Source organism: Dermacentor silvarum, chromosome 2 (assembly GCF_013339745.2).
Source record: "Dermacentor silvarum isolate Dsil-2018 chromosome 2, BIME_Dsil_1.4, whole genome shotgun sequence".
Classification (NCBI taxonomy): domain Eukaryota; kingdom Metazoa; phylum Arthropoda; class Arachnida; order Ixodida; family Ixodidae; genus Dermacentor; species Dermacentor silvarum.
The window spans coordinates 209,233,870-209,248,572 of record NC_051155.1 but is presented as its reverse complement, the minus strand read 5'-3'; the positions used below and the strand labels follow the sequence as shown (position 1 = coordinate 209,248,572).

The window sequence follows — 14,703 nt, the reverse complement described above, 5'->3', positions numbered from 1 at the left end:
TTGGCAAATATTTACAAGGATTCCACACCTACCTTGTTTCTCCACAAGAAAAGTGGAAAGTTACCTATCAAGAAAGGAGTCAGGCAAGGAGACACAATCTCTCCAATGTTATTCACTGCATGCTTGCAAGAAGTATTCAAGCTCTTAGACTGGGAATGCTTAGGAGTGAGGATCAACGGCCAATATCTCAGCAACCTTCGGTTTGCAGATTACATTGTCCTATTCAGCAACAATGGGGACGAATTACCACAAATGATTGAGGACCTTAACCGAGAAAGTGTAAGAGTAGGGTTGAAGACTAATATGCAGAAGACAAAGATAATGTTCAACAGCCTGGCAAGGGAACAAGTACGTTTATCTAGGTCAATTACTCACAGGGGGACCTGGTCATGAGAAGGAAATTTACAGAAGAATAAAATTGGGTTGGAATGCATATGGCAGGTATCGCCAAATCCTGACTGAAAGCTTACCACTGTCGTTGAAAAGACGTGTGTACAATCATTGCATTGTACCGGTGTTAACATATGGGGCCGAAACTTTGAGGTTAACAAAGAAGCTCGAACCAAGAGGAAGGGGGAAGACAACAGCAGGACCCTCTGAAGCGGGGCGCCTCGCTGAGAGATGACAAGCCGCCCTCCTCAGCGAGGCACCCGAGGACCAGGAGTGGGCCGTCCAGCGGGCCAGAGGCCATTGCCGAGGATCTCGGAAGATTTTTCTCCGGCGATGGACCCCTGGCAACCTAGCCCCGGGCACCAACAGCCATAACCGTTGGACAAATAAAGTTTATTCCTATCCTATCCTCGAGAACAAGTTAGGGACCACACAAAGAGCGGTGGAACGAAACGTGTTAGGCCTAACATTAAGAGACAGGAAGAGAGTGGTGTGGATCAGAGAGCAAACGGGGATAGCCGATATTCTAACTGACATTAAGAGAAAAAAATCGAGCTGGGTAGGCCATGTAATGCGTAGGATGGATAACCGGTGAACCATTCGAGGTACAGAATGGATACCAAGAAAAGGGAAGCGCAGTCGAGGACGACAGAAAACTAGGTAGGTTGATGAAGTTAGGAAATTTGCAGGCACAAGTTGGAATCAGCTAGCGCAAGAATTGGAGATCGCAGGGATAGGCCTTCGTCCTGCAGCGGACATAAATATAGGCTGATGATGATCATGATGATGATGGTGGTGGTGGTGGTGGTGGTGGCGGTGGCGGTGGTGGTGATGATGATGATGATGATGTACGGTCTTTGACAAATAGATTCAAAGCCATTCTGCTGGTGACGTTATTTGTCGCCGCCGGGAACTGTGGTAGGACTCCTGCTGCACGACTGATGCCTCTAAGCTCAATATAGCAAAGAGCACTGCCCCTCTAACCCTTGGGGTTTTGAAGCCGCGAAAGTTCTGGGGTGGTACAGCCAGATGCACCGTAGACACGACAGGTCCGGTCACGCATGCAGGGACTTCGAGAACATTTTACGAAGGCTGTACGCGTCAACAGGATCCCAGATGACCCCATATATATGTTGCGTTAAGACCCAAGTGGAACTAGATGCTCTGGATGAAAAGCCAAGAGAAAGTAATCAAAATTGATAAAATGACTTCAACGCTTCCCAAAAGCTTTCGGGCTTCTCCTATGCCCTAACTACACGCGTCTGTTGCCTGTATGGTGTCTGCATACTGCTGGTATGTACCTCTCTTGGCCCACGGCCTGAAGTTCCGAGAAAGGCACAGCGAGTACTGTCCAAAGATATGTCATTGCAGGCCCTCTTGGTGGCTTCAGAACGACCTCCGAGGACGGTGGGACCACGCAGCACACTTATTTCGCTCTCTCTTTGTACATCAATGATAATCATTTTGGTAAAGTGCAATCAAGCGCAGTTGTTCTTAAAACTATGACTTGTGCGAGCCTAAGGATAGTGTCAACTCTATCATCTTCTTTGTAGGACTGCAAATGTCATCGCGAGAGTTTGTTCCAACTCACGAGCGTTTCAACCAAGGCTCCAAGCACTAAAGAGGCCTCGGCTTGGTCGATGTCTCGCAGGATCGTTCCAACAGGTTTGCTACCTAGTAGCGCCGGTCAACTCGTCTGATGCGCTGCCTATCGCATCGGTTGACGTGCGCCTGTGCAGCCATGTGATCATGGGCTTCGGCACCGTCGAAGAAGACGGCAGCGTGAACCTGGACGCACTTGGTGGCCCCCAGACATTGGCCTCCCTGGCCACTCTGCGAAAGCGTCGACCGGACCTCAAGCTCATGATCTCCGTAGGAGGGGGAGGGGGCGACGGCAACTTCAGGACCATGGTGTCCGGCGCCGACAGCAGGTGGAGGTAACGTATTGACCTAATATGGGTGACGTACTTTTCCGAGCTCGCTGTGACGAACCCCTGAATAAAACGGAAGAAAACAGGGGGAGCTTTGTGTTCGAAATTTTGAGCCTATATAATTGCGTTCGCACAGATTTAGAAAAGCAGAAGGAGCGAGGAAGTTCAAGATGTAGCCTGCAAGATCTAGCCTGCAGATCTAACCCTGTCTAGCCTGTAGAAGCATTAAACTTCGTGTAGTAATACTGCGTCACGAACACTGCATGCAGTTGTAACTTTCTTTAGAGCATGGAGCTGAAAAATACTGAGGATAAAGTTAGAGCTTTGAGCAGTTTATTTATTTATTTATTTATTTATTTATTTATTTATTTATTTATTATTTATTTATTTATTTATTTATTTATTGAGTGAGTGAGTGAGTGAGTGAGTGAGTGAGTGAGTGAGTGAGTGAGTGAGTGAGTGAGTGAGTGAGTGAGTGAGTGAGTGAGTGAGTGAGTGAGTGAGTGAGTGAGTGAGTGAGTGAGTGAGTGAGTGAGTGAGTGAGTGAGTGAGTGAGTGAGTGAGTGAGTGAGTGAGTGAGTGAGTGAGTGAGTGAGTGAGTGAGTGAGTGAGTGAGTGAGTGAGTGAGTGAGTGAGTGAGTGAGTGAGTGAGTGAGTGAGTGAGTGAGTGAGTGAGTGAGTGAGTGAGTGAGTGGAGTTTTAAGCTACCTGTCGATAGCCGTAATTTAGAGGAACCCTTTGAAAACCACATTGCGGTTCCACGCACTCCTCAGGTTCATCGCCTCAGCGGTATCAGCGTTGCGAGCGGCCCGCTTGGACGGACTCGACATCGACTGGGAGTTCCCCAAGTTGATGGATGCCCGTCGCTTCGCGCGCCTGCTCAAGGTGCGCCTCGTACAGAGTCCGCATGGCCGCCAAGGTGGCATAACCAGCTGCATCGCGCGGCAGTCTTGGCGACCATCACTCGAACCGAGTATCGTCGTATCACAGGCTCATGGCGTGTCATAGACGGCTACCTAGCTCACCGTTGTGGCAGCAATATGCCGACGTTATTCTAAGACGGTGTGCTGCAGGCGCGAACGACCGAAAATGGCTTGTTCGCTGCTCGCATAATTTTTGTAATGCGAGGTCATGTTCCACTACCTGACAGAATCAGTTTTAATCGACTTTCAAAAATGTTCGCGGTGGTGCGGCCTCAACAGTCCTTGCAGCTTAAGTCTGCCAGAATTCAGCTTGTGTAATCTCTACAAATCTTATATACTGTGAACTGCAGTGCTTACTTGATTTATTACTAGATTGCCTTGTATTGCGTTCTTTTCTTTACGCTTTGCCTTTCCTTAGTTATCTGCAACAAGATATTATGTTATTTCCTTTTATTATATTACAGCGAAGCTGTTAGTCTCTTGGTGGTCGACGTTTATCATGTCCTGTCCGCGAACAGAAATTATCATCACGAGCAATGGCTGATACCCTCCTAAGTATGCAATAAATGCAATGGCTCAACCCCCCCGTAATGCAGAGGCTGCAAACACTCGGAAAAGTGAAGCGAACAGTGCATTCGTTCATTGAAATCACCCATACAACACACAGAACAGCATACGTTCCAACAAAGAACAAGCTCAAAGCAAGCATCCGAACCATCAATAAAGCATTGCATGCCCCCCCTCAGCAGTTGTAGTCGTGGTTTTGCAACAGCTTCGCATGGACATACACTTTCGCAGGACCGGGATGGTCGCCATATTATGGCCACACCGAACCTTTACATTAACCGAATAAAAATATACACACGCACATTACAGCAGAATTCTCCGCGATTTAAGATTGAGCAAATTGTCTGGCACGAACGATCAGCCTCTTCAGGGTCCGTATAGTGTTTTGGAGGTTCATCTCGGGCACCAAACATTTATACCGTACCCGATGTCGTGCTCATGCCCAGGCGGCGTCCGTGGAATTCAAGAAGGACGCCCAGTGGCCGCTACTCCTGTCCGTTGCGGTGCCTGCCCAAAGCTTGCTCGTCATCGGTGCCTACGACGTCCAGGCGATGGCCAGGTAAGCGTGATGAGACGGGTTTTGAAGTTCGCAGTTTATTTACAGTTTTTACAGTACACGAGAAGTCACGATCACCATGGCACCGGTGCTCAACGTAAAGCATCGTGTACGCGTGACTGGGCTCCTACGGCGCCACGAGCACATCAAACATACAGCTCACACGAAAATAACGACAAATATAGTGTTATATATAAGAACAATTTCAGCCGGAAAATATTAGTCAATAAAAAAACGTACAACAAAAATAGGAAAACAAGAGGCAATATGTCCAAAAGAAACAAAAAAAAAATGAAGCAATTAAGCATAGCTACTTATCTGAAGAGTACAATTTCGACTTTTTTTTTCTGAAAATGGAAAGAAATGAACGTTGTTCTATTAAAATTCAAAATAAATCGGACTCACCATTCAACAAATTAGGAATTTGCAAATGTAATAATTCACCTTTTCTTTATAATTTGTTAAAACTTTAATTATAAAATTCACAGAGTAGGGGTTTAGCGGTTGATCGTCAACAGCAAGAAAAAAATATCTTCCAGTCAAGACTGTCTTGTGAGTAAATTTCCACAGCGATATTATATATCCCGAGGCCATTGCGTGCAGGTGGTGTATAGTCTATGCATGCGTGCGTCCGATGAGATTACGTCAGGTCCCTTGCTTCTAGACTGCGAGATGGCCAAAGAAATCCCGCACTAACGAATATATTGTAGAAGCAAAGGCATTAATCGTGTGATTATGCACGTTGCAATACAAGCTGATATGCAAATTATGGTATGAGAAACCGTCACGGGACGACAATGACAATTCAGTTGGCATGAAAGATAGAAGCCCGTTAAGGGGAAGTGCGGTTTTCTCTTAGCAATGTTTGCCAAGCCACAGACGCCCTATACATCGTGGCTCTAAAGTATTTATTGATAAATTAATATATATATGTGTAGCGAGATACATAGCATGCAAAGCCCTTAATTATTGATATACTTCGTGACTGAAGCAATAGCACTGCGGTATAGCCACGTTGGTATGCGCGTAACAAACCGGGTTGTCAAATCACTGCCGTTAAAGTGTTTCATTTCTGAATGACTGATTTGTTTCATGCAAGGTCCCAAAGTAACACACGCCGTGTGGGGTTCATTGAAGTCCATTTAATTATAAGTACAGCTGCATTGTTTTATTGTTTGCCCCTTTGGAATGCAGCCGCCATGGCCGGGTCCGAACACGTGTGTAAAAGGGCGACAAATAAAATGCCGTGTGACCTCGTTTTACAATTTCTTTATATTGCATAGCAATATTAAACTGATATTGTAATGAAATGAGAAAACATTAAACTTCAAACCCCGCTCAAATTCTGTGCTTAATGTAGCTCCAATCCTGCTCAAATTCTGCGCTTGTGTAGTTCAAATCCAGCGCTAATGCAGCTCCACTAACGTGAAACCTGGGAAGTGCAAAGCAGTGATGCGCCGGTGTTTCCTTGTGCTATTCTTGCACAAGTGAGGAGGAATCGAGCGCTTGTGGGGTGGTGGCGCCCTCTCTTGCGCTGCTCTGGTACCAGACTGGTGTTTCGGAAGCGATTTTCATGAGTTCTGCTAATTCCTGCATATACCTGGCTCATACCTGCATATCTGATGCGGGTATGCGCCACACGTGATTTTATTATCGTTAATCGTGACGTAACTGACGAGCATATGATGTTATTGATGTAATGACCTATCAGTCATGTTGGTCATACATTTGTACCCTTCCGTGCCAATTTTGGTATATACCAAGTGAACGAGACGCGATTTTTCGGCAGATCTTGTTTTTTTGGCGTGACCACGACGACATGACATCACATTAGACGCCGATAGCCCGGGCCCCTAAAGTGTTTCGCACTTACTAGTTAATTAACTGTCCGGATACGATCATCGCGGTTGCCTTCCGAAAGGGGAGTCAATGTGGCAACGCAGCTGTACTTATAATTAAAGGAGCTTCAATCATATATATATATATATATATATATATATATATATATATATATATATATATATATATATATGTGCACAGAGCGTGCGGCTCCTGCATTTCACCCACTACAGCCCACAACATATAAATGCCCTGTAATGCCTAATGTATCATATATGCTACTATGAGTTTGATACCTCACAATTATAGTTTAGTAACGGGAAACTACATACGGATATTCTATAGTAGCGTTTTCGATACACTGGGATGACATTACAGTGGCGGATACTTTAGCACACTACTTACTAATTAATTACTATACTAATTAGGGTTTAACTCAAATAAGATTTTATTGGTTCTTTGTTTCTGCAAAAATGCACTCTCCGATGGCCAGAAATAAACATGAATGTGTTTTTCTAAGTTCTCTTGATATGGAACTGTGTTCGGGCATTGCAGAGGATCAACGTGTTTTCCTCTCGCTCCTTTGAAGTAGGGTATGGTTACGACCACGGCAACGCATCGTCCCTTCAACGCCCTTTTCCAACGCGCACACTCGCAGGTCCGTGGACTTTGTAAACCTGATGACGTATGACTTGAACATCTACAACTGGTATACGCCATGGGTGCGCCACAACAGTCCCCTGCTGTCCAGCGCCAATGACCCGCCATACTTCAATACGCTCAATGTGGTCGGTACCTGTCTCCATTCTTTCTTGCAGTGGTGTTACGTTCTTTCGCATTTCGCTCGCCCTTTGTGCAGTGGCCCTAAAAAGGAGAGGGAGGAAAACCTTTAAAAAAAGGCTGATTTGCTAACTTTCACTTTCAATAATCTCGTACGGAAAAACATATTCTTTAGTGGTACTCTCACATGATATGAATATTCGTGCGTGCGTGCGTGCGTGCGTGCGTGCGTGCGTGCGTGCGTGCGTGCGTGCGTGCGTGCGTGCGTGCGTGCGTGCGTGCGTGCGTGCGTGCGTGCGTGCGTGCGTGCATCATACACGCGCGCGTGCGTGTGATAGAGAGAGATCACTGCACTGGCTCGGTCGTACCCGAAAGCAAATGCACGGTTCAGCAAGGTTTGACCCGGCCCCTTGCCGGACTTGAGCCTAGGAGCTTCTGGCTGGTGCCGGGCTTTAATCTGGCCCGTAATAGGCCCTGTTATAACATTTGTAACTTCGCAAGACTTCGAGTGCGCGAGTGTGAGTGGACGTATGTATACAAGTGTGTGCCGGGGAGTGTTAATGGAAGTGACTACGAACGCGTGTGAATGTTGGTGAGATCTCAGTGGGCGTTAGTACGAAGATACGTGAGTGCCGACGAGTTGCCTAGCGCAAAGTGCCTGGAATGCGGCAAACGGATGCTTCGCATATGAATCTGCGGTTCTAGGGCGCTCGGCACCGCTCACAATCACGGACTTGAGAAGGCGCGCTTCGCCACACTAACAGTACTAGTGCGGTGAAGGCCACTCTTCACTCAGGGCGGCAGTCGTATGGACGCGGCAAGAACATGCGCAGCAGTAGAGCAGCGCTTACGCAGCGCGCTTAATTTTCCCGTGTACGAATTTGATCGCGTCCATCGCATCGTTGGTCGTGGGAAAAACATGCTGCGTTGCGGCAATAATCCAATATACGCATGAATTGGGAACACTGAACTATAACTTGCTTCGCATCATGTCCTGCACGCGGCGTACCCTTAGTGATCTCCCGTCTACTTCAATAGTGGATTAACATTCATGCGCATGTGGAAGATCCACTTCCTTTCTATTTCTGTATTTTGAGCTCAATGCCTCTGTATGTCCGTATGTAAGATAGTTACCGAGCATGCCTTACTGGTTACTGAATTGTACGTTGTTGCCTGCCTGACATACCATGCGGCCACTCCATCAGGCTGTGTAAGAATGACGAATGCCATCAACATTGCACAATATGTGCGTTCTGTAAATAGGCGTTGAACTGAGTTGAATTGAATCGACAGTGCGCCTTACGTTAGGACGCCTTGCTATACCTTAGTGCAGTACGAGAGTCGTGTCCCACCTTGTGGTGGTGTGTGCGGCTAATCCACGCAGGAGTCAAGCGCCAAGCTGTGGGCAACCTTGGGCATGCCAAAGTCCAAGATCATGGTGGGCATTCCGACCTATGGACTGTCGTGGGTGTTGCGCGATCCCGACCGCTGGCAGGTCGGCTCGCTGGCCTCCGGTCGGGACCAATACGGCGGCGGATTTGTCAGTTACACTCAGGTACATGTCTCTGAGTGTGTCATTCGAAATGCACCTAGGCTATATTGAAGTGGGCTCGGCCCTTGTCAGAGGAAAGTTGTCATCTGCCAATTCCATTTTCTCTTTTAAATTTATTAGGAATCGGATCATTATCGCGAATTTAACCCTGATCAGTAAATATTGTTTTTAAATTGTTTATTTTTCGCCATGCCTTATTTGGATTATTGTTGTCTAGCATTATTGCCTTCTTAAAACTGAATAACCCTTTTTTCTTTCTCATTCATTTGCTTATTTCTATCTTTCTTTTTTTATGGTTTTGTCCCAACCTTCCTGAAGTGCCCCTTCCGTTGACAGTTTCCAGCCTGCTCCTTGCTTTCTGTTTCTCTCTTCAGTGTCTGTATATGTTTTCAAGTCAAATAATAATAATAATAATAATAATAATAATAATAATAATAATAATAATAATAATAATAATAATAATAATAATAATAATAATAATAATACCCCTAGTGCCGTGCGACGCTTGGCAATGCAATATGTGCAGGCTAGAACGAGGCAGGCGCCCCCAACTAGTCTCGTTCTCACTGGTACAGCACCAGCCAATCAGCGGTGGCCGAAATAGACAGTCCACTCGGCGGATACCTACAGAATACCCCCCCCCCTCCCCCTGATGCCGCAGTCGTCAGTAATTAACGACCACACGTCGGATATAGAGAGCGGATCCGACAGCAACCTGCACGTTCGCACTTGTGAAATTATGGAACTGAATGCATGCGTCCGCAGTTTCAGAATACGCCCTTACGGTCCACATCTCTTTAAATTCCCTTCTTCTTTCTCCTTCCATGTCCACTTTCTTCTCTCACCTCGACGCATCCTGAAAGGCGCTCTTTCTGACTGACCACCTCGCCTTCCTCCGCCAATCTGGCCTTGTTTTCTACTTGGCACGCCCGATATACTTGTGGTAAGAAGCACTATAGGATGGGATACGTGGGCTAGGTGGTATACTGCAATCTCAGAAAAACCTCGGCCGCAGGCACGACGAGACACGAAGAAGGTGCCACCAACACAGGTGCTCAACACAAGCGCTTGTGTTGCACGTCGCCTTCTTCGTGTCCCATCGTTCTTGCCCCCCTATAGGTTCTTCTGAGAATGTGGTAAACTCATTAGCTCGTTTGGTATTATATCTGTACTCCCGAAACCGCTTGCGCGTGTCTTTATAAAAGCATTTTGGCAAAAGCAGCAGTTTTGAGTTGCCGCACCGTGTATAAAATTAATGGTAGTGGAGGTCGCTGATAGAGGCCTTCTTCCTTGAGTGACCACTAATGATCATGATGCGGGTGATAAGTGTCAAAAGCATCCCGCAGTAGTCGCTCTTTGTGATTCCATAACTTACTGTGTGGCAACTTGCTTTCAATTGCGGGAAACTACGGTAAACTTTGTGCAAGCGGCCTCTGTGCTCGCTATCTCACGACATATATGACCATATGCCTAATACGCCCGACAGGTGTGCGCGTTGCTGGAAAACGGCGCTCAGCGGGAGTACGACGCCGAAGCCATGGTGCCTTTCCTGCACAAAGGAAAACTGTGGGTCAGCTACGACGACCAACAGAGTGTCGCGCTCAAGGTTGGTTTTACCAAACAAACGTTACACATGCGATTGACTTACTGACTTGACTTACTGAATGTTTAACGCCATAAAGCGACACCGACTGGTACCGGAGACACCGTGTATAGACGATTGCTAGGAATATTGTCTTTTCTCTTTTGATCACCTGGGGTTTTTTAGTATGCACCTAAATACAGATACATGAACTTTCTCGTTCTGCCCCTATCAGTATCCGGCCTTCGGCGGTCGGGAATTAAACCTGGAAGCTCGTGAGTGTAATATCAATTACAGCTTTAAAAAGCTAACTGAGCAATTACAGTAGTGAAAGCTATTACATTCCCCTTAGTTTCCATTTCTATTTTCATAAGCTTTCTACGATAAAGTAAAATGGGTATAATGAGCTTCCCCGGCATTTTCGACGCGCTGTACCGTCGTTCAAAGTTTTTGTGGGAGATTTTCAGCGGCACCCTCGTAAAAAGACATCGTCCGCGTAGCGCTGAAAACTCGTTCTCGATGCAGAGCCACCGACCCGCCATACTTCAACACGCTCAACGTGGTCGGTACCTGTCTTCCTTCTTTCTTGCAACGGTTACGTTCTCTCGCACTTCCCTTGCTCTCTGTGCAGCGGCCCTAAAAAAAGAAGAAGGAGGAAGACCCTAGGAAAAAAGGGCTCATTTGCGTATAACTTAACTTCCAATTCAATAATCTCACAGCCTCGCTAGCCCCGCGTTCAGCAGTTTGCGGTTCACCACGACATCGGCATGTCGCGTGCTGTTCACTAATTTCTCGCTTAGTGCCCTGTGCCTTCTTCGCCAGTTTCCATAATACAGTGACCAACTACGAAGAAGGCCGGGAAAGTAGTTGTATCAACATTTATATCGATACTGCGAGCACACTCCGTAGCAATTAATACGTCTTCTAATATATCTCAGGCGTCGTGGACCGAGCGCAGCGGCTACGGAGGCACCATGACGTTCAGCCTCAACTCTGACGACTGGGCCGGTGCCTGTGGCGACGGACCCTTCCCGCTGCAGAGGAGCATCGTGGGCGCGGTCTCCGAGGAGCAGCCAATGGTGGACCGCGTGGCTAAACCTTGATAAGGAGCCTTCAACGAAGCCCAGACCGCGTCACCACGTCACATAGCGCGAAAGCGTGCCACACGCAGAAAAGCATGAGTGTGCCGCCGAACGTGTCCGGGGATTCGTACAGCATCTTCCGCCCGACCGCCCTCCGACACGTACCACGCGCTATCCACAATAGAGAGCGTGCGTTCTAGCCCACCAGCTATAAAGCTGTCCTTAATTCGCTTCTGCGCCGATCGAACAGCACGCTATCACGCGTGTTCAGGAAAGGGCAGTTATGGAAAAGGTCGCAGACCTGACGAGCTAGTGGCTGCCATTGGCGTTTCAGTTTTATCCCTTCGTTCCCGTAAGACATGCGAACCGGAAATTGTGTATTAGTGTGGCAGCAAGCACTCGCTACGACGAAATCGCTTTCTTGTATATATCACTATACAAGCTTCTTCTTTTTTTTTTTTCGCTGCAGGATCATTCCAATGCCCTATAGTAATGAATTAGGATTGGTAAAAGAGGTAACAGCAGGAATAGAGGTGGGCGCGTGTCGTGCAGTGACCTTTCCACTTCATCTACAGAACAAAAAAAGCGGTGTGAAAATGAGAGGAACTTTTTTTATGTTCTGATCTCTCAAAGTTTGAAGCGTCGGAAGAGCAGAGAGAACCTCTCCGCGAGGACCAGCAACAGCTCCGGTCTTGAGCGCTGTGGCCTGCGCACTTTTGGTACAAACTTTACGAGTAGCACTATTCGCGTTAGCTGAATAAAACAGGCATATCTAACAATTTCATTGATATAGGGGATCGATTAGCTATAGTTTAGAGGACCACGGTGTGAACCGTATACTTCCGTACATATATTCCGCGAAGAACCGAACAATTGAGTGCTTTCAGGATACAAAAAGATTCTTTCCTGCAAGGCCACGAAATGAGAAAGCTTTTGTTATGCCGCGCCCATACTTAACCGCTGTGCTCTATTGCTCATGTTAAGACTACGAACTTCCTCTCGACATTGAAATATGCGGAAGGCAAAATAAGAATATAGCGCGAGTTGGCTCTACATCCTTAAAGCGCTTTTTTCCCCTCGTTTTTTAATCTTCTTTTTTTTCCCCCCACCAGTGTCTCACCTTTCGCATCAAGACGTAAAGACGGGGCGACAGTCCATAAATGATCAAGTCACCTTTCATTAGCCAAGTGTGTGTGCCAGCCTTGACGAGTATTATTTCCCGAAAACTACTTGAATTACTTCGAACGATGACTTGTCGCAGCAGCTTGCCACGTATGCACGCGCACAAACCAACGACTTTGACGTTGACCTTCCCATTTCCTTTACCCTCGGTTTCCCGCAGCAAATGAATAGCCATGGAAGAGCAGAGCTGTGACTAAGCTCACTCGCACGCTCGTTCATACCTCGATCATCACAACCTTATCCATCATATCTTATGTGCAAGTTGAAATTGTCATGTAAACGGTCGGCTTAAATTCCTGTATATATGCTTCGTTGCTAGAGCGCATCATGCACGTTACAAACGTTGATCTCGTAACAAGCGTTCCTGACGAGAAGACAGCGCAAGTCTTCGAAGTTTGCAATTGTATATTTGCAATATGATGCATACCCTTGAACGTCATTTTCCGCTATTTTATTAGTCATCTTTTTTTTTTTTCGAAGTCTCCTTTTTACAGTGACTTTTTGTCATTAAATCTATCTTTGAAAAAACTTCCTCTGTGTCCGTGTGAACCAAAAATAAACGTTATTCAATTTCCACACACTGTGGGAGTCGATGTTATGCGAACCATTTAACTTGCAGGTCTAACTGGCTATTCAGCATCTTTTGGATTTCTGCAAAGCGTTACCAGATGGGCCAATAGATGGACGATAGTATAGTATATGACGGCGACGAGCGGTGACAGTGTAACATGTACTGTTACATGTACATGTACACGTGTAACACGTGTACACGTGTACACGTTACATGTACACGTGGCAGTGTAACATGTACTGTTACACTGCCACGTGTAACAGTATGTTTTTCTTTTCTTTACTCATTCTGAGTTGCGTTAATGTCAAGGATACGTCTGAAAGTGCTAACTGCCACTGGACAAGGACTGGGGAAAGTGGGCTGATCCCGCAGGCGGGCGGTGAAGTGTGACACGGCGTCTCAAAGAGATATAGCTGCGACGAGGGAAGGACGGGCGAAACTGGCGTAGTGTCGCTTTTATAAGCAGCGATATGCAACGCGACGCACGCGAAGGACAGTGACGGTTATTCACGCGTTTCCTTCCTGCTACTGTATCCCAACGGGAATTGCAACGTGACGCACGCTCCAGAAGTCTTTAAAGGGGTAGTTGGCGTTAGCACGAGAGAAGTATACCTGCGTGTGTGGCGTAATACATGGGTCGATCGTCGCGCTGTTCTGCTGGCAGACCCTGGTTCGAATCCCGCCATCAGACGAGTAACTTACCTCCGTAACGCAAAGTGACTAACAAGAGGCAACCAGTGCTTCGCATCAAAACAGATCACGACATCAGCATTTCCACACGGACGTCGCATCACAGACTCGCTCAATCGTGCGAGCAGCCGTAGCATTGCCCTTCACGGCAATCAGTACCGTCAGAAGGGAGGAGGTCGACTCCATCTCAGACTTCTGGATGACTGCCACTGTAATTACTCGACCTGAGTGGCCGGCTATGTGTTCCCGCTTCCGCCAACCCTATAAGTGTCCCCGGCTTTCTCCAGCACTCAGTAACTATACAGAGACAGACTGCCCTGACTATATCCCACCTCTGACGGCAATGCATCTTTCAAAAAAGAAGAAGAGCTTGGAAGGACTCTTTTTGTCCCTTGTAACTCGGATATGATACAATATGTTTCAAAGAGGAGGGGGGCAAAGTAAGCAAGTGTTACAGCCGTGGAGCAGCCGTAGCTTCAAAGAAGTGTGCTCGTCTCGCACCGTGGAGGACGGAGTTCGATTCCCACCCAGACCGAAATTTACCGAATTTTATTTTCAAAGCCACTAATTTACTCCGTTTACAGTAACCTCCCTGAGAAATTTGACGTCAATCCGAGCATTTTTAGACGTGTTATTACTCTTTGTGACGTCAGCTATTTTTCTTCATGGCGCAGTTTCGCCAAGGCCACTGCGACGTCACTGCCAAGGACACCGCCAACATAGACACCTAAGGCTTTCGCCTTAAAAAGAAACAGAAGACTCAAGTGACATTTTGAATCATTTAAATCGATTACTGCGAACAGCAGTCTCAAGTTCGCAATAAGAACGTATAGACTATATATCAACAGAGTTCGCTGTTGGGCTAGCTGGTACATGGTACAAGGTAGCGAAGCTACCTGGTACCATGTACCTGGCAGCGAAGCTTACCTGCTAGCGAAGCTTCCATAGAAGCCCATACGTTCAAAACATGGCGGTTCATCGGCGGTTCATGGGGCTTAGCGCCATCTCTGTGAGGAGGGAACACTTTAGGTGGAAGAAAAAAATAATGTGACGTCATA

General features: G+C 46.8%; 1 protein-coding gene across 2 annotated transcripts in view; it reads left to right on the top strand.

The window, feature by feature from the left end:
* Positions 1 to 12,853, top strand: part of LOC119442511 (chitotriosidase-1) — a 41,469-nt gene extending 28,616 nt beyond the window's left edge. For both annotated transcript variants that reach the window (XM_037707414.2, XM_049662212.1), the window contains 7 exons: positions 2,042 to 2,327; positions 3,095 to 3,206; positions 4,258 to 4,370; positions 6,865 to 6,994; positions 8,371 to 8,541; positions 10,025 to 10,144; positions 11,059 to 12,853. In XM_037707414.2, coding sequence (XP_037563342.1) covers positions 2,042 to 2,327; positions 3,095 to 3,206; positions 4,258 to 4,370; positions 6,865 to 6,994; positions 8,371 to 8,541; positions 10,025 to 10,144; positions 11,059 to 11,223 — 1,097 coding nt within the window. In that variant the 3' untranslated portion in view covers positions 11,224 to 12,853. The remainder of the gene's footprint in view (positions 1 to 2,041; positions 2,328 to 3,094; positions 3,207 to 4,257; positions 4,371 to 6,864; positions 6,995 to 8,370; positions 8,542 to 10,024; positions 10,145 to 11,058) is intronic.
* Positions 12,854 to 14,703: the final 1,850 nt, after the last annotated feature.